Source organism: Carassius gibelio, chromosome B22 (genome assembly GCF_023724105.1).
Source record: "Carassius gibelio isolate Cgi1373 ecotype wild population from Czech Republic chromosome B22, carGib1.2-hapl.c, whole genome shotgun sequence".
NCBI classification, from domain to species: Eukaryota; Metazoa; Chordata; class Actinopteri; order Cypriniformes; family Cyprinidae; genus Carassius; species Carassius gibelio.
The window spans coordinates 8,213,733-8,238,018 of record NC_068417.1 but is presented as its reverse complement, the minus strand read 5'-3'; the positions used below and the strand labels follow the sequence as shown (position 1 = coordinate 8,238,018).

At 37.7% G+C, this 24,286-nt stretch overlaps 1 protein-coding gene, 2 long non-coding RNA genes and 10 other non-coding genes across 14 annotated transcripts in view; 11 read left to right on the top strand and 2 right to left on the bottom strand.

The window, feature by feature from the left end:
- LOC127987831 (uncharacterized) overlaps positions 1–19,137 on the top strand; it is a 28,455-nt gene extending 9,318 nt beyond the window's left edge. The window contains exons 4-6 of the long non-coding RNA XR_008161449.1: positions 1,391–1,466; positions 18,412–18,598; positions 19,009–19,137. This is a non-coding gene — a long non-coding RNA (uncharacterized LOC127987831). The remainder of the gene's footprint in view (positions 1–1,390; positions 1,467–18,411; positions 18,599–19,008) is intronic.
- trnag-gcc (transfer RNA glycine (anticodon GCC)) lies at positions 909–979 on the top strand. The gene has a single exon. It is a non-coding gene; the product is annotated as a tRNA-Gly (tRNA).
- trnad-guc (transfer RNA aspartic acid (anticodon GUC)) lies at positions 1,450–1,521 on the top strand. The gene has a single exon. It is a non-coding gene; the product is annotated as a tRNA-Asp (tRNA).
- On the top strand, positions 9,793–9,863 carry trnag-gcc (transfer RNA glycine (anticodon GCC)). Its single transcript has one exon. It is a non-coding gene; the product is annotated as a tRNA-Gly (tRNA).
- On the top strand, positions 10,002–10,072 carry trnag-gcc (transfer RNA glycine (anticodon GCC)). Its single transcript has one exon. It is a non-coding gene; the product is annotated as a tRNA-Gly (tRNA).
- trnag-gcc (transfer RNA glycine (anticodon GCC)) lies at positions 10,211–10,281 on the top strand. The gene has a single exon. It is a non-coding gene; the product is annotated as a tRNA-Gly (tRNA).
- trnag-gcc (transfer RNA glycine (anticodon GCC)) lies at positions 10,419–10,489 on the top strand. Its single transcript has one exon. It is a non-coding gene; the product is annotated as a tRNA-Gly (tRNA).
- trnag-gcc (transfer RNA glycine (anticodon GCC)) lies at positions 10,628–10,698 on the top strand. The gene has a single exon. It is a non-coding gene; the product is annotated as a tRNA-Gly (tRNA).
- On the top strand, positions 16,129–16,199 carry trnag-gcc (transfer RNA glycine (anticodon GCC)). Its single transcript has one exon. It is a non-coding gene; the product is annotated as a tRNA-Gly (tRNA).
- trnad-guc (transfer RNA aspartic acid (anticodon GUC)) lies at positions 17,245–17,316 on the top strand. The gene has a single exon. It is a non-coding gene; the product is annotated as a tRNA-Asp (tRNA).
- trnam-cau (transfer RNA methionine (anticodon CAU)) lies at positions 18,462–18,534 on the bottom strand. The gene has a single exon. It is a non-coding gene; the product is annotated as a tRNA-Met (tRNA).
- LOC127987832 (uncharacterized) lies at positions 18,994–20,906 on the bottom strand. Of its 2 annotated transcripts, XR_008161450.1 has the most exons (4): positions 20,509–20,696; positions 20,283–20,420; positions 19,786–19,890; positions 18,994–19,135 (listed from the first exon to the last, which is right to left on the bottom strand). It is a non-coding gene; the product is annotated as an uncharacterized LOC127987832 (long non-coding RNA). The 2 variants fall into 2 exon arrangements; XR_008161451.1 differs by lacking the exons at positions 20,283–20,420; positions 20,509–20,696 and adding an exon at positions 20,733–20,906.
- Positions 19,547–23,453, top strand: LOC127987830 (uncharacterized). The gene is made up of 3 exons (XM_052590179.1): positions 19,547–19,882; positions 20,311–20,631; positions 20,707–23,453. Exons 1-3 carry the CDS (start codon positions 19,837–19,839, stop codon positions 21,117–21,119), a joined length of 780 nt encoding a protein of 259 aa, XP_052446139.1. The 5' UTR covers positions 19,547–19,836; the 3' UTR covers positions 21,120–23,453.
- The last annotated feature ends 833 nt before the right edge of the window (positions 23,454–24,286 follow it).

The following is a 24,286-nucleotide window of genomic DNA, read 5'->3' as shown; positions in this document are numbered from 1 at the left end:
AAAACTGGTTTGATGCATATTTGATCAATATTGTAGAAATTGAATTTTAATATTATCAGCGCTGACGTGAGTGGATTTCATTTAATTACTTTGAACACAACTGCTCAGAAGAATGGTCTAAATATATGAAACCTACACATTAAAAACATTATTACTCTGAAATGTTGAAGTGTAAATGTTAAGTGTAAGTGAACTGTAGTGTTAAGTAACGTAAGGTCTTTCATGACTCTGGGGTGTGAATTTGTTAAGTGCTTGATATAAAATAAATGGTGCTTTAAAAAGTCCTTAACAGTCCATGAATCTGGGGTTCATGAAAGAGTGGGAACCCTGGTTTGTGAAAACTATTCATATGAAGTATATATATATAATTTGAAACCAAATATAAGTGGTAGTATGATGAGCACAATGTTAAATGCTAGACGTGGTATTGAACGTAGATTGAAACCAAATATAATTGGTATCATGATAATCATTAGAAGTGTGGCATATAATGTTAAAAGTTAGACGTGGTGCGCCACCTAGTGGTTGATTAAATATTAAACCCTCAGTCCAAAAACGTCTTTCTCCAAATATAAGTTCACTTTTACAGTTTTGATAGCTGTTTGTAGTTCTGGGACTCCAGAGTTTAAGTCAGTAGATATTTAATGCTGTTTCAGTTGTGCTTTATATGTATTATTACTTTAATAATTACGAATTTAATTACTTAATATGTTTGATGTTCACCTTTGTTCATGTCTTTCTTTCTCTGTTCAAAGAGGAAGCGGCTCGTTGTGACGTCGAGGGGTCTGTTAAAAGTGAGTATTTTTAGGGTTAGTCCGCCTTTTGAATGGATGACTTTTTTAGTGTAATTTCAATACGTTTTAGAGGATACTTACAAAAATTCCTGAGCGGGAGAATATGTCATGTGAGCATTGGTGGTTCAGTGGTAGAATTCTCGCCTGCCACGCGGGAGGCCCGGGTTCGATTCCCGGCCAATGCAACAACTTCTTTTGAACATATTTTACGCACTGAAGCACCAATACTTTTATTTTAAAGTGATCTACAAACAGGAAGCAAACCGAACTTTTTAATATGGAATCACCATCAATGTTCATTCATTCACCAAACACACGTCACTGTAAGGTGCTTTTATTAAGGTCCCTTTACATTTACAGATCTTAAATTAATTTGACGGTCAACAAAGCATATTTCAGTTCAGTATTGTGCTAACTGCTATGTTTGGGTGTTGATTTTAGACTGTGTGTAATTGAGCGATACAACATAAGAAACTCATCTGGAGACCATGATATAATCACTGCAATACAACATGAAGGTAAGATATGAGTTAAACAGTGATTTGTTGTTACTGCAATGCTACAAAACCAGTTTTTCCTCTTGTTTTTAACATCAGAAGACACGCAGTGAGTCTGGCGTAGCAGGAAATAGATACAACAATGTGTGTGCCCTCACTCCTCGTTAGTATAGTGGTAAGTATCCCCGCCTGTCACGCGGGAGACCGGGGTTCGATTCCCCGACGGGGAGAATAAGCTTTTTTTTCTCCCTTTGTGTTCACAGGAAAACTCATTTATAGACTCCTGATGTAAGATATAAAGATCGCCTGTGAATAACATACTTGTTTTTTCTTAAAATAAGACAAAACATCTCATTAGTAGATCGCTTAACTTTCGAAAAGATGCTAATCTTCTACATTAGACTACACATTGGTCAGAACAATGCTCATAGCCTCGAGCCAGTGGCACCGAGGCCAGAGTAGCTCAGGGTTTCCACAGTGGAGCCTGTAGCTCCGCTGCACGTCACTAAAACACGCCCTTTACACGCCTCTCAGAACAACGTCATGCAACCTCATTATTTCACTAACAAAGAGAAGTTATCAGAAAACTAATAAGAAATAAATCACTGGAACATGCGCGATCACAAAACGAACATGATAAAAGCGGCCGTTTGTTTGCATGCTTTGTTAAATATTCAAATTCAAAAGCATCGATGTTTTAACTATAAAATAAGTGATACATTGATCATATTGATTTAATTTATCAAGACTCAAAATTAATCACACATAAATTCACTTATATCTATTTTATTTATTTTGAACGCTTATGAAAATAGCCTGCTTATTCAGTCGAGTCTGTTACTGTTTTCTTGTAGTCACAGTAGCCTATACGTCACCTTAAGAATGAATGATAATTAAATCTTTTTTTTTTTTTTTATAAAGGCTCCCGAACAAAAACATTATTATATTTTTATGATAGGCTACGTGGAGCTAAACTCTTGAAACGAGAGGACCGATAAAATGTTACTTAATAAATACACAATTGTGATAGAGAATAAGAAGCTGATGTCTGAATTCTCCATGTGGTCATATTTACCATGTTTACCATTGTAATGTTAATGTTTAGTGTGCATAGTCTTTTACATTGCTTATAAATATTTCTGCCTTGTTTAGTGATTATAATCCGCGTTGGATCAAGTTATTTCAAACACTTGCTGTTGACTAAGAGTAAGTTTTGAGCTCAACTGATTTTAAAACGTCTTTAATGCTGGTGTTAAAGCTATTATCTTTTTGAAATGATCCGCGCTGACGCTCTCCACACGCTGAGAAACTCCGCCTTTGTTCATAACCCCTCCTCTAGCCCCAGCTGGCCTTCTTTGGCCCAAGGATTTCGTCGGGCCAAAAAACCTGGCCGTTGCCCCCGAGGAAGCCCCGATCAGGCACGATCAAGCCCCGGAAGTGACAGTGGAAACGCGGCTGGCCCTGGCCCGCACTAGCACGCCCGGTTTAAGCTCGCCAGTGGAAACACGGCTAATGGGTCAGGAAACACTTAACAAACTGGAGTTTAGAGATCTAATGAATGAGTCAGTCTATTGTTCATTATCTGGCTCGGCTCGGTGTTCATCTTCAGTTCTCTCTTCACAGCAGTTCAGTGTACTATTTGAGTAAATGAATTACTTCGGGATATTTGTTTGTTTGAACTCTGAGGGAGTGTCAGCCACATTAAAAAAGTTAACGGCTTAAGTAATTTGTGGATTAATGCGTATTGGAGACGCGAACCGTTAAAAAACGATTCAGTTTGATTTGGTGAACTGGTTCAAAAAGATCCGCTTACATCGAATGATTCGTTCGCGAACCAGATATCACAAACTGCTTTGATTTGAATTCTCTCACAACAGACAATGCTGAATAAAGTCGTAGTTTTTGCTAGTTTTGGACCAAAATGTATTTTCGATGCTTCAAATATTCTAACTGACCCTCTGATGTCCCATGGACTACTCTGATGATGTTTTTCTTACCTTTCTGGACATGGACAGTAGACCGTAAGTAAATCTTATATATCTTAAACTGTGTTCTGAAGATGAACGGAGGTCTTACTGGTTTGGAACGACACAAGGGTGAGTTATTAATGACATAATTTTGAGTTTTGGGTGAACTATCCCTTTGAAGGTTTTCATGGCAACTCGTCAAAATAAGTAATTTTTTTATGTAAAGGTATTGTGCTAGAAATATTACTATTATTTAGTAGAATGTATGCGATACTGCTACTATTGTTGAAAAAAATTATAAAACTTTATTTTTTTTAAAGAAATAAATCACACAATATTTCTTCTATGTTTTAATTTTAATAGCAAATCCCCTTTATTTACCAAACGTGTTTAAATTTAATAAATTAACCCTCAAAGACCGAGACAGCCACCCACGGCTACAAATAGCTATTATTCTTTAATGTTTAATAACTTTTGAACCGCTAATCCAATCTGAAGGATTTGAAAAGTGATGTAAAGCAGAGATTCTCCACGTTTCGGAGAATCAATGCATTCGTTTCTCTCAGCCAAACAGAAATTATTATTGACACGTACACCCACCCACAAGCCCAGATTTGTTCAAACTCTCCCATATTAAACCAATAAGTAGTATTTTGAAATACTACTTTACATGTTTCTTTAAAAAAAATACGAACAAAAACAAAGTGAAAGTAAAGTCTGTCGTGAGTGCACGAAAACAAACACAAAATAAAACATTTGCATGAGAAAACTCTCTGAAAAAGCACAAAACAACACACGACAGAGTACTTTGACATAAAACCAATCAAAGCCAAGGCTGAAACAGTGGTACATATCTGATAAAGCACTGGGACTTAAGTCTTGGGTCGCTAAGCGATGTCCCGGTAAAATCGATGCTGATGCAGATTACAGTCAGCGGATCTATCATTTATATTATGCATATTATGTTTATATAATTATATAGTTCATAAAGATAGTTTGCACAATTTTTTTTCTGATGCACTCTAAATATTTCACTAATTTTGTGTGTAGTTTGTGAATCATTTTCACTGTATTGTTAAAGAAAATTTGTGCAGTTGTTTTTACTATATGCTGCATAGTTTGTGTTTATTGTTCATATTCAGATTGAAAATATATTTCTCAGAAGAAGAAAAAAACTTGTTTTGTTTGGTTTTGTTATCATATAACACTCTTTCCATTTTCTTTACTCATGGAAATGTTTTTGGACACGCCTCTATTGTTAATTAATGAAATAGGCCTGTTTTTCACTTAAAAGCGTCGATAACAATATTGTAATAAATTACTATAACTTGCTTGGGGAATGGTATATGTAAACAAAATTTATTTGGAAGTGTAAAACACAGAGACAAAACTTTCTAAAGAAAATATCCCAACTTTAGGAGTTTCTGTTTGAGTACACAGTAAAAAAAAGCGGCTGCTCGGAGCTGTGGCCGTAAGGTCTCCGGTGCCTGTCAAGGAGGCAATCCCTGAAGCCGGTGGTGGACACCGGAAGTAAAGGATGCCGTCAAACTGAAGAAGGAGTCCTATCGGGCCTGGATGGCTTGTGGGACTCTGGAAGCAGCTGACAGGTACCGACAGGCCAAGCGGACTGCAGCCCGGGTTGTCATGGAGGCAAAAAATCGGGTCTGGGAGGAGTTCGGTGAGGCCATGGAGAAAGACTAACGGTTGGCCTCAGAGATTCTGGCAAACCGTTCGATGCCTCAGGAGGGGGAAGCAGTGCCCTACCAACACTGTTTACAGTGGAGATGGGCACCTGTTGACCTCAACTGGGGATATCGTCGGGCGGTGGAAGGAATACTTCGAGGATCTCCTCTATCCCACCAACTTGTCTTCTGTTGAGGAGGCAGTGGCTGGGGACTCGGAGGAAAACTTGTCCATCACCCGGGTTGAAGTCATCGAGGTAGTTAAAAAGCTCCTCGGTGGCAAGGCACTGGGGGTGGATGAGATCCGCCCTGAGTACCTCAAGTCTCTGGATGTTGTTGGGCTGTCTTGGCTGACATGTCTCTGCAACATTGCATGGTGGTTGGGGACAGTACCTCTGGACTGGCAGACCGGGGTGGTGGTCCCTCTTTTAAGAAGGGGGACCGGAGAGTGTGTTCCAACTATAGGGGGATCACACTTTTCAGCCTCCCCGGGAAAGTCTATGACTGGGTACTGGAGAGGAGAATTCGGCCGATAGTGAAACCTCGGATTCAGGAGGAACAGTGTGGTTTTCGTCCCAGTCATGGAACACTTGACCAGCTCTATATCCTTTCCAGGGTGCTGGAGGGTTCATGGGAGTTTGCCCAACCAGTCCACATGTGTTTTGTGGATTTGGAAAAGGCATTTGACCGTGTTCCTCGTGGCATCCTGTGGAGGGTGCTCTGGGAGTATAGGGTCGGCGGCCCCCTGCTTAGGGCTGTTCGCTCCCTGTATGACCGGAGCAAGAGCTTGGTTCGCATTGCCGGCAGTAAGTCAGACCTGTTCCTGGTGCATGTTAGACTCCGGCAGGGCTGCCCTTTGTCACCGGTTCTGTTCATAATTTTTATGGACAGAATTTTCTAGGCGCAGCCAAGGGCCGGAGAGTGTCCGGTTTGGGGACCATACGATTTCATCGCTGCTTTTTACGGATGATGTTTTCGTGTTGGCCTCCTCAGACCAGGACCTTCAGCTAGCACTGGGACGGTTTGCAGCCGAGTGTGAATCGGCTGGGATGAGAATCAGCACCTCCAAGTCCGAGGCCATGGTTCTCAGTTGGAAAAGGGTGGATTGCCCACTTCAGGTTGGTGGAGAGTTCCTGCCTCAAGTGGAGGAGTTCAGGTATCTTGGGGTCTTGTTCACGGGTGAGGGAAGGATGGAACGGTAGATTGAGCTGTAAGGCAAAGCTCTCGATTTACCGGTCAATCTACATTCCTACTCTCATCTATGGTCATGAGCTGTGGGTCATGACCGAAAGGACAAGATCCCGGATACAGGCAGCCGAAATAAACTTTCTCCGCAGGGTGGCTGGGCGCTCTCTTAGAGATAGGGTGAGAAGCTCGGTCACTCGGGAGGAGCTCAGAGTAGAGCCGTTACTCCTCCACATCGAGAGGAGCCAGCTGAGGTGGCTCAGGCTTCTATTTCGGATGCCACCGGGAGGAGGCCCCGGGGAAGACCTAGGACACGCTGGAGGGACTATGTCTCCCGGCTTGCTTGGGAACGCCTCGGGGTCCCCCCGGAAGAGCTGGAGGAAGTGGCTAGGGAGAGGGAAGTCTGGGCGTCTCTGTTTAGACTGTTGCCCCCGTGACCCGGTCCCGGATAAGCGGAAAATGATGAATGGATGGATGGATTAAAAAAACGTGTTTTTTTTTAATTAGCATACTTTTATGTTTTGCTGTTACCGAAATTGGTCCTGAGAACCATGGATTTTAACTGGTATCGGTACCGAAAACTGACATTTTGGATTTGTGCTGAATGAGGTTTAGACACACCGTGTCATACCGGTGACTGCGTTCATGCAATAGACACATTTTGTAGCCTTATTGTTTTAGAGGTCGACCGATATTGGATTTTGCAGATACCGATACCTAGGTTGAACCACACTGGCCGATACAGATTAATTAACCGATAGTTTTTCAAATGGATACTGAACAAAAAACCCAGTATGGAACAAAACTATTAGCAGTAGTAGTAATAAAAATATTAACCAAAAAAGTAATAGTAAATGTTGAAATTACCAAGCTCTTATAGGGCCCTATGAAATCCCTTTAATCTTTTCCTGAATTCCATTTTTATTTATTTCCAAAATATACTATTTAATTTTTCTGGAATCTGTTTTTTTTATTATTATTTTTTACTCCACTCCTTTTTAATAGTTAAATTAAAGTTTTTTAATAATAAAGCAAGTCTAATTAATTATAATCATGAAACTTATACATTTTCAAATCAATTTAATAAAAGTTTAACAAAAAATACATGATTAGGGCCCTATGAAATGTTTTTTTTTCTCACCATATTTTGTTTTATTGTTACCAGATTCTGTTTTATTTGAATGCATAAAACAACTTAATTTATTTTTTCTTAAAGAAGCCTAATGATTTTCCCCCTTATATTTGTGTGTATTTACATTTTTATTGTTATCAATCAGTCACAATATCAATTTTATTTGTCTTTTAATTACTGAAAATTAAGCAAACCTTTTTTCGGCAAACAAAGGGGATTTCCTATTCAAAATCAAGCATGGAAGAAATGTTGTGTGAATAATCCTTAAAAAAATGATGATGGTTTCATTATAGTAGTAGCATTCTACTGAACAATAGACTTAAAAAAAACAGACTTTTATTTTGACGGGATGCTGTGTTCTGTGCATGTGATATGATGCTTTGCTCGAATCAAATGGTCAAATGCTCATTAAGTGACTCTCATCATCTTTTAGTGAGATGACAGATGGTGAAATCACCCGAGTGAATTCTGTTTTTGTGAATGTAGTCCGCGTTTTTCTGCATCGCGGAAAACAGAACTACAATTATACCAGCACAATGTATACTCTCGCACTTGAACTGCTTCTATTATTGAACATTCAGGTGACTATCTAATCAAAATAAAAGAGCAGTGCTGAGTCTAGCAGAACTCACACTCTCCGGACGCGTTGTGTTCAACTCGAGCAGCGATCTAAAATAGTTTATTTATTCACTAACGGACACAAGTTGACTTCAAGAATGAACAATGAGTCAAAGATAAGTTTGAAGTTCAGTGTATAAAAATGGAGCAAACGGAAAGGGCTTAAAAAAACAGATGTCAGTGATGTCAGTCACTAGAGACCGCTCTCACACTTTATAATGAAAACCGAGCCTTTTCAGCCGCTGCAGCAACGGACTCAACTCAGAAAAACTATTAACTGCTCCAGCAAGGGACAAAACGCAGAGAACTATCGGCATGGATTTCTGCCGATAACGATTGTTCCAGCAATCAACTGGATACAGTTTGTACATGTACTGAATCATTCAATAATGAAGCACGATTGTTTTCTTTTGAAATGCGCCATAGTTCTGCTTTGATCTTAGTTTGGAATTATTCTCGCTGCTGAAACAGAACAAAAACGTAATATTGCGTATAAAATGTTAGCCATTTAATTTTAGCTACTTTTTACAGCTTACTGAACTGTTTTATGAAATCAGCGTCACATTTGTAGTCTTGATAGTTTTATTCGGGATATTCAGGAAAACAGCATTCTTGGTTGTGTAAATGTTACTTTATTGTATCATATGTTATAAAAATAAAAACTCACCTATTAATGTCGAGAGCCTGTAAGCTCACAGCAGGGACATACTGTGCAGCAATTGTAGAGAAATGAAAACAGGTCACACCTCTACAATTATTTGCGCTTGCAAAAAATGCTCTCAAATAAATTTTGAGGTGGCACACATTAAATTTAGCAACTAAAATGGTCACAATTTCATTTATAGACTCCCAATTGAATGAAACTTTTAAAATGAAGTTTTATAATGAAACTTATAAAAAAATGGTTTCTGTTCCCATTATGCACAGTGTGCTCTCTTTACGCTCGTCCACATTGAACATCTATGTAAATACTTCATAAACATAACTGAAATATGAACTGATGGTTATCACTTAAGTTAATTAATCAGCAGACTGGCTCTGATCTTTGGCGTCTTGTGTCAACTTCTCCAGAGTGTAAATCAGTGGAAATTCGGAGCCAAAGTCCTGTAGTGTATTCCAGCCCTTAGAGATGATGGACATGTTTACATCCATTCAATAAGAGGCTTCATAATGAAGCTAGTTTATGTGTTCATCCCCATGAATAAAATGTTATATTGGTTTGTTTTATTTGATTTTTGAATATGTGTTACTTAGCTGAACGTGGATTAGTTTAGATGTGTAATGTTCTTTATTTGATGTCTTCTAAACTGTTGACAACGAAACACCCCCTTACCCCCAATGAAGACTTGGAAGAGCAAGGACCATTTTGAATATAATTCTGATTGGAACAAAGTCATTAGGAACAAAACTTATGAATATTTTTGAAAAGGTTCTATTATGCAAAACCAAATATATACAATTGAAACCAAATATAATTGGTAGTATGATAATCATTAGAAGTGTGGAATATGTTAAATGTTAGACGTGGTGCGCCACCTAGTGGTTGATTAAATATTAAAACCTCAGTCCAAAAATGTTTTTTTTATTTTTCTCCAAATATAAGTTCACTTTTACAGTTTTAATAGCTGTTTGTAGTTCTGGGACTCCAGAGTTTAAGTCAGTAGATATTTTATGCTGTTTCAGTTGTGCTTTATATGTTTGATGTTCACTTATTTGTTCATGTTTTTCTTTCTTTGTTCAAAGAGGAAGCGGCTCGTTGGGACGTCCAGGGGTCTGTTAAAAGTGAGTATTTTTAGGGTTAGTACGCCTTTTGAATGGATGACTATTTAGTTTATTAGTCTATTTTCAATGGTTTAAAGAGGATACTGATGGTTGTGACATCACAAAAATTCCTGAGCGGGAAATGCAGTCATGTGAGCATTGGTGGTTCAGTGGTAGAATTCTCGCCTGCCACGCGGGAGGCCCGGGTTCGATTCCCGGCCAATGCAACAACTTCTTTTCAACAGATTTTACACACTGAAGCACCAATACTTTTATTATAAAGTAGTGTATTTTCAATGCATTTAAGAGGATACTGATGGTTGTGACATCACAAAAATTCCTGAGCGGGAAACGCAGTCATGTGAGCATTGGTGGTTCAGTGGTAGAATTCTCGCCTGCCACGCGGGAGGCCCGGGTTCGATTCCCGGCCAATGCAACAACTTCTTTTCAACAGATTTTACACACTGAAGCACCAATACTTTTATTATAAAGTAGTCTATTTTCAATGCATTTAAGAGGATACTGATGGTTATGACATCACAAAAATTCCTGAGCGGGAAATGCGGTCATGTGAGCATTGGTGGTTCAGTGGTAGAATTCTCGCCTGCCACGCGGGAGGCCCGGGTTCGATTCCCGGCCAATGCAACAGCTTCTTTTCAACAGATTTTACACACTGAAGCACCAATACTTTTATTATAAAGTAGTCTATTTTCAATGCATTTAAGAGGATACTGATGTTGTGACATCACAAAAATTCCTGAGCGGGAAATGCAGTCATGTGAGCATTGGTGGTTCAGTGGTAGAATTCTCGCCTGCCACGCGGGAGGCCCGGGTTCGATTCCCGGCCAATGCAACCACTTCTTTTCAACAGATTTTACACACTGAAGCACCAATACTTTTATTATAAAGTAGTCTATTTTCAATGCATTTAAGATGATACTGATGGTTGTGACATCACAAAAATTCCTGAGCGGGAAACGCAGTTATGTGAGCATTGGTGGTTCAGTGGTAGAATTCTCGCCTGCCACGCGGGAGGCCCGGGTTCGATTCCCGGCCAATGCAACAACTTCTTTTCAACAGATTTTACACACTGAAGCACCAATACTTTTATTATAAAGTAGTGTATTTTCAATGCATTTAAGAGGATAATGATGGTTGTGACATCACAAAAATTCCTGAGCGGGAAACGCAGTCATGTGAGCATTGGTGGTTCAGTGTCCAAGACCTCCTTTTATCTTCGCAACAGAGTTTAAGATATTTTAGATTTAGTCCGAGAGCTCTCAGTCCCTCCATTGAAGCTGTGTGTACGGTATACGGTCCATGTCCAGAAAGGTAAGAAAAACATCATCAAACTAGTCCATGTGACATCAGAGGGTCAGTTAGAATTTTTTGAAGCATCAAAAATACATTTTGGTCCAAAAATAGCAAAAACAACGACTTTATTCAGCATTGTCTTCTCTTCCGTGTCTGTGTGAGAGAGAGTTCAAATCAAAGCAGTCTGGATATCCGGTTCGCGAAAGAATCATTCAGTTCACCAAATCGAACTGAATCGTTTTAAACGGTTCGCGTCTCTAATGCGCAATAATCCACAAATGACTTAAGCTTGTTAACTTTTTTAATGTGGCTGACACCCCCTCTAAGTTCAAACAAACCAATATCCCGGAGTAATTCATTTACTCAAACAGTACACTGACTGAACTGTCTGTGAAGAGAGAACTGAAGATGAACACAGAGCCGTGCCAGATAACGAACAAAACATTGACTCGTTCACGAGTCAAGAACCGTTTCTGTCAGACGCGTCCAATTCATGAACCGAGGAGCCGATGATACTGCGCATGTGTGATTTAGCGTGAAGCAGACTGACACACAGAGCGTCTGAACTGAACTGATTCTGTGCTAGTGTTATGAGCGCGGGTAAACCGAAGGCTTGAATCAAGGGCAATCATCGCAAATGACGACATTACGTTGAGCGCAAAAGAACCGGTGAACCGTTTTCTTCAACCGGTTTATTGAATCGAACTGTCCGAAAGAACTACTGGTGATCCGAACACCGATGCAACCGGTTCTTCACTCGTGAACGAGTCAGTCTATTGTTCGTTATCTGGCTCGGCTCGGTGTCCATCTTCACAGCAGTTCAGTCAATGTACTGTTTGAGTAAATGAATTACTCCGGGATATTGGTTTGTTTGAACTCAGAGGGAGTGTCAGCCACATTAAAAAAGTGAACAGCTTAAGTCATTTGTGGATTAATGCATATTAGAGATGCGAACCGTTTAAAACGATTCAGTTCGATTTGGTGAACTGAATGATTCGTTCGCAAACCGGATATCCTGCTTTGATTTGAACTCTCTCTCACACAGACACGGAAGAGAAGACAATGCTGAATAAAGTCATTGTTTTTGCTATTTTTGGACCAAAATGTATTTTCGATGCTTCAAAAAATTCCAACGGGCCCACTGATGTCGCATGGACTACTCTGATTATGTTTTTCTTACCTTTCTGGACATGGACAGTAGACCGTACACACAGCTTCAATGGAGGGACTGAGAGCTCTTGGACTAAATCTAAAATATCTTAAACTGTGTTCTGAAGATAAAAGGAGGTCTTACATGTTTGGAACAGCATAAGGGTGAGTTATTAATGACATAATTTTCATTTTTGGGCGAACTAACCCTTTAACCTCCATATTAATGTGTGAATTTATTTACACTCATCCCACCATTAAACATCAAAAAAGGAACTTACAGTCCACTTTTGTGTTCTTCTGTGCCCCATCTGTAGTATAAATCATTTCAAAGGTAAAAAAAAACTCCCCTGTAAATCACTTGAGTCACGTGTGACATCGTATTAGAAGGGACCCTTTTTTAATAAATTTTATGTAAAGATGTCAAACAAAATATCTAGACATATGGCAAAAAATTATAATAATAATACAAAAATAAAACCCATGTCCAAGGATTTTTATTTTTTGCCATGCATTGGTCATAGAGCTCACTGTAGCGGTGCCTCAGTTGTTATATGTTTTGATCAATATATTTATTGCCCAAGGTTCACACGTTCTCTGTCTGCAGTTCGTATACATTAAGTTATGTGTGCGCGGTTCAGAAACAGCAACTAGAGCGCATTATTGTACTGCAAAAGCACATTACAATAATGCGCGAGCGCAAATCTATCCGTTCGCACAGATTTTCTTTGCTCTGTTAACAAAACCAGATGCGCGTGCTCAGATCATAGACTGTATAAGGCTCAGAGATACACGCTTTTCATTGAAACTTGTCTCCTCTCTCTCAACCTGTGTCCTGTGCACTCACAACTCTCTCTGTGCTCATCAGAGGTGTCAAGTAACGAAGTACAAATACTTCGTTACTGTACTTAAGTAGAAATTTGGTGTATCTATACTTTACTTGAGTAATTATTTTTCAGCCGACTTTTTACTTCTACTCCTTACATTTTCAGGCAAGTATCTGTACTTTCTACTCCTTACATTTTAAAAATAGCTTCGTTACTGCTATTTCATTTCGGCTTGTTTTCATTCAAAAAAAAAAAAAAAAACCTATCCAGATAAATCGCGCCATCCGGATGGAGTGAATTTGATTGTGGTTGGATGAGAAGTATAAACATATACCATTTCGACACCCTATTGGTCTGTACGCGATCCATCGCACCTGCACATGACACAAATCACATCACAGTCCAGCAAGGACATAGCCAGTTTTGGGTTCGTTTATCAAAAAATATATTTCTTAAAAGTAGGGTTGGGTATGGAACCGGTATCCGATCGCCTCAGAGTCAGTCCGCTTTAATTTCACATGAAACCAGCGTCAGACCGGTCTCCTCCCGTCTTTGAGCGCGCTCTTCAATCCGCAGAGGCCCAGGCCGCGAACGGAGCAGCACATGCGCACTTAAACAAACAGAGGACACAAGGTATGTGTTTATCGATAGATTGTTAGAATATCCATATCTGTGCAGTTCTTTGTCATAAATACAGTTTACAAAAGGTCACGAGGTAGCAGTCGGTTTCTCATCTGTAAAGTTTTCGCTCATCACACCACAGCCGTTTCCTCCAGCGAAAATCTAGCCCTTAACACATATGAACGAACACATACTTTAATTACACTTACTTAAATATACTTAATTTAATCATACGTACTTTATACATACACTACTGTGCAAAAGTCTTAGACACGTTAGTATTTTCACTTAAAAGAATGGTGTTCGGACAGTTATTTATATATTTTGCTGTAGTATGTCAGTATAAAATATCAGTTTACATTTCCAAACATTAATTTTCCCGTTGTCAGACTGCTTGTGCATTCAAAGTCGCACTAGATTATTATTAAAATTAATGACCAACTGATATTTCCTACAGACATACTACAGCAAAAGAAATAAATAACTGGCTTAAAACCCTTTTTGGGGAGAAAATACAAATTTTTCCATAAGACTTTTGCACAGTACTGTATTTTAAAAACGACATTGTTGCTACTTTATAAAGAATGACCACTCATCTTAACTAAATATCAGAGCGAGTGACAGAGATACAGTAGAAACATTATGTGTGCTTTTGTATTAAATAATGACCCAGATTGTGAAATACATTTATTAGCCTTAGATTAAGGAAAGCACAACTTGGGAAATGAGAGCATCCAAGCTGAAAAGCTATGGATTTAATTTAAATATTTGTAATGTTCTTTAAAGTTATCCATAGTTTTTTTTTGTGGTTCTTTTTTTTAAAGTGTCGGTTCAGGCACCGTTTAGGAGCCGGTACCGTTTTAAAAGTATCGAAAAGGCACTGGACCCTACTTAAAAGTTATTATTTCTCACTGGCTCATTTACCAAATTAGTGCTTTTTCTTCGTCCTCCACAAATTAAGCTACTGTAGGTAGTTCGGTAGCGAGACGTTTGAATAAATAAGCGTTTTTGATTGACGATGCGATTGACAATGTTGTGATAAGTAGGCTATACCAACTTTGTAACTCGTTACCCCCCGAACACTGGACATAGCAGACGTATGTAGCAAATAAGCTATCAATCAAGAAAGTATCAGGATTATGACTTATTTTTCAGTTTTAGTTTTTGATTAATCACTTGGATTAATCATTCATTTTGACAGCACTATAATGTTTATTGTAAATAGACAGCCATACAAGTGTAATTGTTACTAAGCCTGCACCAATGTTCTTGTCCATTGCCCTCACAGATTCCTGCAGCTAATCATGGATGTACATTCCATTAAAAGTTATTGATGCCAAGCCTCTGAAGTTTGACTTTTTGCACTATAACAATACTTATTGGCAACTAGTCATCATATCTCTAGTCCTTTAATGTATTTGGATTGTACTAAAGTGCGTTCATTTTAAATGGGCATATATGCGGCTGATGAAGACCTGAAGGTCGAAACGTTGCTTGATTAAATTCCTCTGGAGCAGTAGTTTTCAGTGTTCAGACTTCACTTCTTTATTTGTCTATATCATTTAGTTGTCTTGCACCTGTGTCCTAATTGGATGTTTGGGATGTGCACACCATTTTTGTATTTTCATATATGCGGCTGAAACAGGAAGCCTAGTGCATCCCAAATTTTTCAACATGAACATTTTAATATAACATTATAGTCATTATGGCCTATGGCCTTTAGAATTTTTTTTTTGAGGAGGAGGTGGGGTGGTGTACAATAGGCCCCTGTGGTGCGGCCTAAGCTTTTGTTCTTAATGGCATTTTCTTTACATTACTTTACTTACATTACTTTTACTTTTATACTTTAAGTAGTTTTTTAAACCAGTACTTTTACACTTTTACTTGAGTAAAAAGCTTGAGTTGATACTTCAACTTCTACAAAAGTCTTTTTAAACTCTAGTATCTATACTTCTACTTGAGTAATGAATGCCAGTACTTTTGACACCACTGGTGCTCATGCTTAAGATATTATATCTTTTTATGAAAAAAAAGTCCTTAACAGTCCATGAATCTGGGGTTCATGAAAGAGTGGGAACCCTGGTGTGTGAAAACTACTCATATGAAGTATATATATATATAATTTGAAACCAAATGTAATTGGTAGTATGATAATCATTAGAAGTGTGGCATATAATGTTAAATGTTAGACGTGGTGCGCCACCTAGTGGTTGATTAAATATTAAACCCTCAGTCCAAAAATGTTTTTTTATTTTTCTCCAAACATAAGTTCACTTTTACAGTTTTGATAGCTGTTTGTAGTTCTGGGACTACAGAGTTTAAGTCAGTAGATATTTAATACTGTTTCAGTTGTGCTTTATATGTTTGATGTTCACCTTTGTTTATGTTTTTCTTTCTCTGTTCAAAGAGGAAGCGGCTCGTTGTGACGTCGAGGGGTCTGTTAAAAGTGAGTATTTTTAGGGTTAGTACGCCTTTTGAATGGATGACTATTTAGTTTATTAGTCTATTTTCAATGTTTTAAAGAGGATACTGATGGTTGTGACATCACAAAAATTCCTGAGCGGGAAACGCAGTCATGTGAGCATTGGTGGTTCAGTGGTAGAATTCTCGCCTGCCACGCGGGAGGCCCGGGTTCGATTCCCGGCCAATGCAACAACTTCTTTTCAACATATTTTACACACTGAAGCACCAATACTTTTGTTGTGAAGTGATCTACCAACAGGAAGCAAACCTAACTTTTTAAAGGGATCCCCGGGTATCAAAACATGTTTAGCTTAATATAACGTAAATGATGTCTCGTATTAAAATGTGTAATAGAAAACCCACAAAAGATTTAAGTTATTTTTAAAAAATCTAATTAGTTTTTTACACTATGGGGGGGGGGGCATTATTTTATGTGCTCAGTACATTCTGCGTCGATAATGTTAAATGGTTGCACTCAGTGAGCTTCTGGCACTTTTGACCGTGAAAGAACTCATAAAGTACTGATATGATACCACATTGTGTGGCTTTGGGTTGTAATTTTCAGTCGGAGGGCTACAAGAGAAGCAACATAAAGCTGGGTACACGACAAAAGATTTTTTACAGCTTAAAAGATTTACAAAATGTGATAGACCACAAACATTCAGCAGCAGCTCACGGAGTGCAACCATTTGACGTCATCAGAATAATGGCGCCCCCATAGTCCAAAATATGTATAAATCTATTACTTTTTAAACATAAACAAATCTTTAATAGGTTTTCCACTACATATTTTTAGTAAGGACATCATTTATGTTTTAAGCTAAACAAGTCTTAATACTCGGGGATCCCTTTAAGATAGAATCACCATCAATGTTCGTTCATTCACCAAACACATGTCACTGTAAGGTGTTTCTATTAAGGTCTCTTTACATTTACAGATCTTAAATGAGTTTGACGGTCAACAAAGCATTATTTCAGTTCATTATTGTGCTAACTGCTCTGTTTGGGTGTTGATTTTAGACTGTGTGTAATTGAGCGATACAACATAAGAAACTCATCTGGAGACCATGATATAATCATCGCAATACAACATGAAGGTAAGATATGAGTTAAACAGTGATTTGTTGTTACTGCAATGCTACAAAACCAGTTTTTCCTCTTGTTTTTAACATCAGAAGACACTCAGTGAGTCTGGCGTAGCAGGAAATAGATACAACAATGTGTGTGCCCTCACTCCTCGTTAGTATAGTGGTAAGTATCCCCGCCTGTCACGCGGGAGACCGGGGTTCGATTCCCCGACGGGGAGAAAATGCTTTTTTTCTCCCTTTGTGTTCACAGGAAAACTCATTTATAGACTCCTGATGTAAGATATAAAGATCGCCTGTGAATAACATACTTGTTTTATCTTAAAATAAGACCAAACATCTCATTAGTAGAGTGTTTAAAAATGTAGTTGACAAACCGGTCTCTATTTTTGTTGCGTTAGTTAATGGAGTCTTTGTTAATCTTGAAAAACAAAAACAATTATTTTATTTTTGTTCATGTTTCATTTGCTAATGTTAAAATAGAACTTGGGTATTTAAAAATATATTAGTAAATCTTGAAATGAACAAGATTAGTAATTGATGTCGAAGTGCTGTTTATAGTTAGTTAACAGTGTCGCATGTTGTCATCGATTGTTTATAAATGACACAAGTGTAACTAACTTGTCAGTAATTATTATAATATATTCACCCACCAACTGGTATAATGCTATACCTAAAGATTTTTTTCAGGGTTAGATTTTATTTTAATGTTTTAAATAAATTAAATATGTTTAAAATATTAAATATTTCACAAAGAAATTTTATAATTTAAATATTTTAAATTAGATTAAGTTTGATTTCAATTTTAGATAAAAGTTTAATAATAGTTTTTTTTGTCAATATTATTGGTTTTTGCCCTTTTCAAATATGTAAAGTTATATATATTATTTTATTTTTAGCTATTCTAGTACTTGAATAAAAAATGAAAAAATTCTGCTAGCTAAAATAAAATAAATGTAATACATCCTCTCACCAAAAGAGTTTTAACGTATAAAGCCAGTGATGCAATAAAGGCTTTTTAAATTTTCACTATACAATTCGAGTTGCTTGGAGTTCTTGTCCTTAAATCTATACTATCCCATACAACCAGAGAGCACCGAGATTTCATACCCCATGCAGCACGTCTTTATGCATTCAGTGATTTTAAGTATAATATAATTTCAGTTAACACTAATTTTAAGTAAAATATTTTTAATGGTTGCAGTTAATGATGATGACATTTGCAAAACACCCACCAGGTGGCAGCACTTCTAAAAGACTATATAAAACAATACTTACTGCAAAGAGTAAAAAGTGTGTAAACTATCCTTCCACAGATTTAACAGCATCAATGATTTGAAAATCTCCAGCAAAAACCAAAACATTTTGCCCCGTGTGAGGCTCGAACTCACGACCTTCAGATTATGAGACTGACGCGCTGCCTACTGCGCCAACGAGGCCTGAAGTCCATGTGTGCAAGACCTCCTCATGTTCCTGCTGGGGCGCATCTGTCCCACCAAACTGGTTTGCATTGCATTTCAGATCTTCAGATTTTTGAATATCTGTTCTGTTCTTGCTATGTTTGTATTAACACCTGTTACAATCACAAAAGACAAGCTTGTACAAAAATGACTGAAACAATAGATCAGTATGAACAATGAGATTCAACCTCGCCCAACAGAGGGAGCCAAAGCGAACAATCACTTTAAACATTGTAGATTTAGGCCCAAGTTAAAATACCTAAATTACATTTAAAACCATTCATTTCACACGCATATATTAATAATTTATTATAAGAAAGAAATGCAGATTAAAAATACATACTCTAAGTAGTGTGCATTTAAAATGCATATACTGAATATAGTTGTACAAAGATTATTGAGCAACAAAAGCCGTAGTTGGTTTGAGTGTGGTTGTGTGGGTGTTTATCGCAGGCTGGACATTCCTGATGGAGTTTATCGCTGCTTTTGCACTCGCCGCCTGCAGACTGGAGGTGGACACCATCACAGACGCACGCTTGGGACCAATAAAGGCGTAACTATGCTCTACATATATCCCTCGCTGTCCGTGGTGATGTAAGTAAAATGTAGAAAAAAAAGAAAAGAAAAAAAATCACTCATCCAACGAGGTAAGTTCTAGGTTTTACAGGTTAGAATGTCATGCTGGTTTAAATTAAATCTCGCTGCTTTTTATGTCCTGCTGAGTCATTTTGTTTGATTCACGAACAAATGACTCCTTTGAATCTGAACATTTACTGAATCGACTAAAGAGATTTCTAATTGTTTAAAGAGTGCTCATGAGCTCATGCATTAGTGATTAGGAAACCAAACTTTAACAAGTTATTGTTTCTTCCATCATTGTCTCTCTGGATTAATCTTGCTGGATTAGTGGTGGTGTTGTAGCCAAAATGCACCCCTGGCCAGTGTAAACCTCAGAAAACCTTCTGCAGTTTACACTGGCCAGGGGTGCATTTTCCAAAAGCAACTTTGGTCGCAAGTTCTTTCGTTATCAATAGAGTTGGAACTAACAACCATGGTTAGCTTACAATGCTTTAGGAAACGCACCACTGAATAGATACAAATGCGCTAAAATGCTAAGTCTGAATTGTTAATGAGGTCAGTAAACCGGGGACCTATAAACTTATGCCTGTGGTTTAATCTTCTTGGTACGCTGTATGTTTGAAGCACAGTGTGTGGGTGAGGTGTACTTACTTACATCCGCAAAGGCACTTCTTGAGATAAACAGGCTGCAAAACGGTCAGGATGATTTTCTTCGTTCTGTTTACGCTTATCTTCTTCATCTTTTCAGGTGAGTCACTGAAAAAATATAGTTAATTGGATGTCTTATCAGATGCTTTTGTATTAAATGAAACACAGAGTTAACAATTAGTTTTAAGGCCTGTTCACACCAAGGGCGATGGCTTTAAAATCGTTTAACCTTTAAAACCTAAAATCATTCTAAATTTAAAAGAATAGCAGTTAATGCCTAAACTTTTTGAATTACTTTCAGACCTTTTTTTTTCAGCTGATACATTTTTTACAAACAATGAGAGCTGTCAGAATCCAACCTGCTTAAGAGCTCAAGCATTTAAAGCGGTGGAAAGTGCATAGGTGTGAACACTTATCGTTCTTGGTGTGAACGGTTCTTCACACATTTTATTACAGTGTATTGTTAAGTGTTAAAAGTGCATAATCTTTATCATATGTACTTGAGAATGTGCTCAAAATGATTTTCAGGTGTGTTTGGTGCTGCCGAAACTGATGAAATCCAATCCATACCAGTGATGAGGGGAGATTCTCTCACTTTACACACCGATGTTACTGAAGTACAGAGAGATGACCTGATACTGTGGACATTTGGATCAAAAGACAATCTAATTGCTGAAATCCATAAGCAGGTTGTCTATATGTTTGATAGTAAAGAACATTTCATACTGGAAGAAAAGACTGGTTCTCTGACCATCAGAAACATCAGAACTGAAAATTGTGGACTTTATGATCTAACAGTCATCAACCTTGGAAGAACATCATATAAGAGATTCAATGTTACTGTCATTGGTGGGTTACAGATTAATTTTGTATTTTAGTTTAGTTTAACAGTTTTGAATAAATCTGAAATGTCTGTTTATACAGATACTTCGGGAAAAAATGTTGCTTACCTGCCAGTTCCTGTCATCAGCAGAGACTCCTCACAATGTTCTTCTTCATCATCTCCAAACTGTTCATTGGTGTGTTCAGTGGTGAATGTGAGTCATGTGACTCTCTCCTGGTACAAAGGAAACAGTTTATTGTCCAGCATCAGTGTGTCTGATCTCAGCATCAGTCTCTCTCTACCTCTGGAGGTGGAATATCAGGATAAAAACAGCTACAGCTGTGTGATCAACAATCCCATCAGAAACCAGACCATACATCTGGACATCAGCAAGCTCTGTCAACCATGTTCAGGTACGACAAATGTTACGTTAGTGGACTTTCTATTTATATTAATGTCCTCTCAAGCAGACAATAATTATAACTATATTGGCATCCACAACAGATGCCAGTAATTATAACGATAACTATATTAGCATCCACAACAACAGACAATAACTATAATTATATTAGCGTCTAGGGTTGGGCACCAGAACCTGTGCAACACATGAGGAACTCATGACGAAGCGCTGTGAGCAGCCTTGCTCCAGTGTTTCTGTAAAGTATGTCACAAACCAAATAACAGAAATGCCACCCTGCCTCTTTAAGGGACTATTTGGTCACCCAGTCTGCCTTACAGCAACACTACATGCAATGAAGGTAAAATAGTGAAAAAAAAAAAGTTAATTTAAATGGTATAGAAACCAGGAATCGTTTAGCAAAACTGGAACTGGAAACAAAACCAGAAATGTTCTTACTTTACCCATTGTAAGGTCCGCCCACTGGTCCAATGACGGTAGCCAATGATCCGGCAGAAGGATCCTTGCGCGTTGCTGTCTTTCCTGTTATTCATCACAACCTCATTAAAATAAATACATTTCCTTATAGGTATTTCAATTCATCTGACTCCAAAAAATTAATAAGGCCTTTAGTGATATTCACGAATGTTTTTAAATTTAGATAAATGTTTGAAAGATTTTGATTTATCTGTTTATTTATTTATTTTTTAATTTGGATGCTCAAGTCTTTCAGGGGTATCGCATCGGCCGTTAGCGTACCCGACGATTACATACTCACCAGCTTTGATTATTAGACATACCGTAGGTAATTACTAGCTAATACTTTAGATGGCCGCACCTATGCTTGCTCATTCTAATAGTATTTTTGTTTAGTCCCCTTAGATTCGTACACACTTGAATAAAGTAGTATTATTATTAGTCAGAGGTCACGACCACTGCTATAGACATAAGCCGACCAATATTGCTTTCCCTAATAGTAGTTTTGGTATGGCCATGCCATGATTTCACATGTATACTTGACTAGAATAATATTACAATAAACAGAGGTTAAGCTCACCCTATTTAGGTTGGTCGAACAACATCCAGTTGACCTAAACGGAAATTCCCTTTTAGCCCTTACAGTCTTAAGTACACTTGAACTAATGCCAAAAGTTAGCCAGATCTCTAAAAATATAATTGGTGTGCCCTATGCTCCATTTCAACCAAATGTCTGTTACTAACCTGATGCAGAAATGCGGTAACAAGGATACAGTTTAATCTACTAGAACTAATAATTTCATAACAACCAGAATAAATTCAACAATAACAATTTATTAATCTGGTAATCAAAGTAATAATTCAATTCAAAAAATATAAAAAACACTTATCAATCATAAAAACATTCAATAATATTGAAGTGAAAGAATGTATAAATGTTATCTGATAATCAGATAATCAAAAATACTGTGGTTTCTAGGGGAGGCTGTATTTACATACAGGGGGTAATTTGTGTGAAAAACCTGGGAGTAGTCTGTTTACAATATTTACACTGTTGGGAACTTTACTTTAAAAAAGTAATTAGTTATAGTTACTCACTACTTGTTCCAAAAAGTAACTAACTAAGAGTTATTAACTGAATTACTCTATAATAAAAGTAACTCATTACCAGAGAAAGTAAAAAAAAAAAAAAGTTGCTATATGTCAAAGAATTTGTATTTTTTGACCAGTTTTAACGAGTCAGTTGAAATGAGTATAATAGACAGGTGTTCGTACATAACTTTCGATATTTATTGCACGTCAACAGACAGCAAGAGTTTTATCCTGCACTTCAAGTATTATCTTTGTAAAAAAAAAAGTGTTTTTGGCCACTAGCTTTATAGATGCGTGTCACACATTTCATGTTCACATTACATGCACATTCTTGCCTTTGACCACAATGAATTTGAAGTAGTGCTTATATCTCCACCTTGAAAATAGCAACTTTTCATCTGATTGCCCTTGACTCGCCATTTCTGCTGCCCCTGCGAATCTCTGTGTAGCTGATGCGTGTGTGTGTGTGTTTGGCGCCGCTGGTGCATGTGCCGGCATGTGTGTAAAAACACTGGCTCTGATTGGCTACCATGAAACACATGACTCTGCCTTAGCCAATCATAATCGCTTATCTCGTTATTAACCCACCTGCTTACTCGCTGTGTGAGCCAGGGGTGCGTTCGGATTGCATAGTTTATTAAATCAAGGCATAGTAACGCACCGCATTTAACGTTCAGTAACGTTAACGGCGTTGTAACGACGGGAAAAGTAATCAGTTAGATTACCCCGTTACTGAAAAAATAACGTCGTTACCTAACGCCGTTCTTTTAAACGCTGTTATTCCAAACACTGAATATTTATGGTTTATGATTTATGGTTACCTGTTCTATTGTTAAGAGAATGAGACCTCTTTACCAGACACACAGAGACCTTTTTTAAAACAACATGACACACGAATTGTTGCATTGTTATATACTCTGATTAAGAAAGGTAATTCAGTGACTTCTTTAGTGTCCTGTGTTTGGATAGTAAATTAGGGGAGTGGGGGGGTGGGTAAAGGGAGTGAAGGTGGAGGGTTATGCATTTAGTGTGGGCCGTTTGTTTATCTCTCAGTTGGGTGCGTTGGTCTAAGCTTGTAAGACATAATCTAGGTGTTGATTCTCGTAAAAGTTCCTTGCTTCGATCTTCTTTCTGGTCCAGTGAATGGCATTGCTGTGATCTTTTATCTGATCCAGTCAAAATGGTATCAATAATCTTACACCCAAATCTATTAGCATCCACAACTAAGAATAACTAAAACGATAACTGTATTAGTGTCAATGCAAAAGGGCAAAAACTATAAAAATAACTACATTAACAGCAGTGCCAAAGGATGATTTCTATAATGAAATATGTATAAGTGTCTACACCAATGGACAGTAACTAAAACACTAATTAAATAAGCGTCCACATCAACAAACAATAACTATAACAACTGTATTATTCACACTGATGGAAAATAACTATAACAATAATTGTATTAGTGTCCACACTAGGGATGTAAATTTTCGATCATTTCCATGATCAATTAATCGATTAATCTTGAACCCTAATGCTGCAAAATGCATCTATCGTAGTGGTCACTGGTATGACAGGATGTGCAAAACCCACTGAACCACGCCAAACCCCCTCCCCAAAATGTGTTTCTCACTCAAATTAAATTAATCACACAAACTAGATCGTGGTGGCCTACAAGGACGGAGCGAGCACAGGTTTGGCTGGATATATTTTGGAGG

Coding starts and splice junctions, on each gene's coding strand:
- LOC127987830 (XM_052590179.1), top strand. CDS start 19,837: ATGATTTTCTTCGTTCTGTTTACGCTTATCTTCTTCATCTTTTCAG. Junction 19,883..20,310: donor TATCTTCTTCATCTTTTCAG/GTGAGTCACTGA, acceptor AATGATTTTCAG/GTGTGTTTGGTGCTGCCGAA. Junction 20,632..20,706: donor ATTCAATGTTACTGTCATTG/GTGGGTTACAGA, acceptor CTGTTTATACAG/ATACTTCGGGAAAAAATGTT.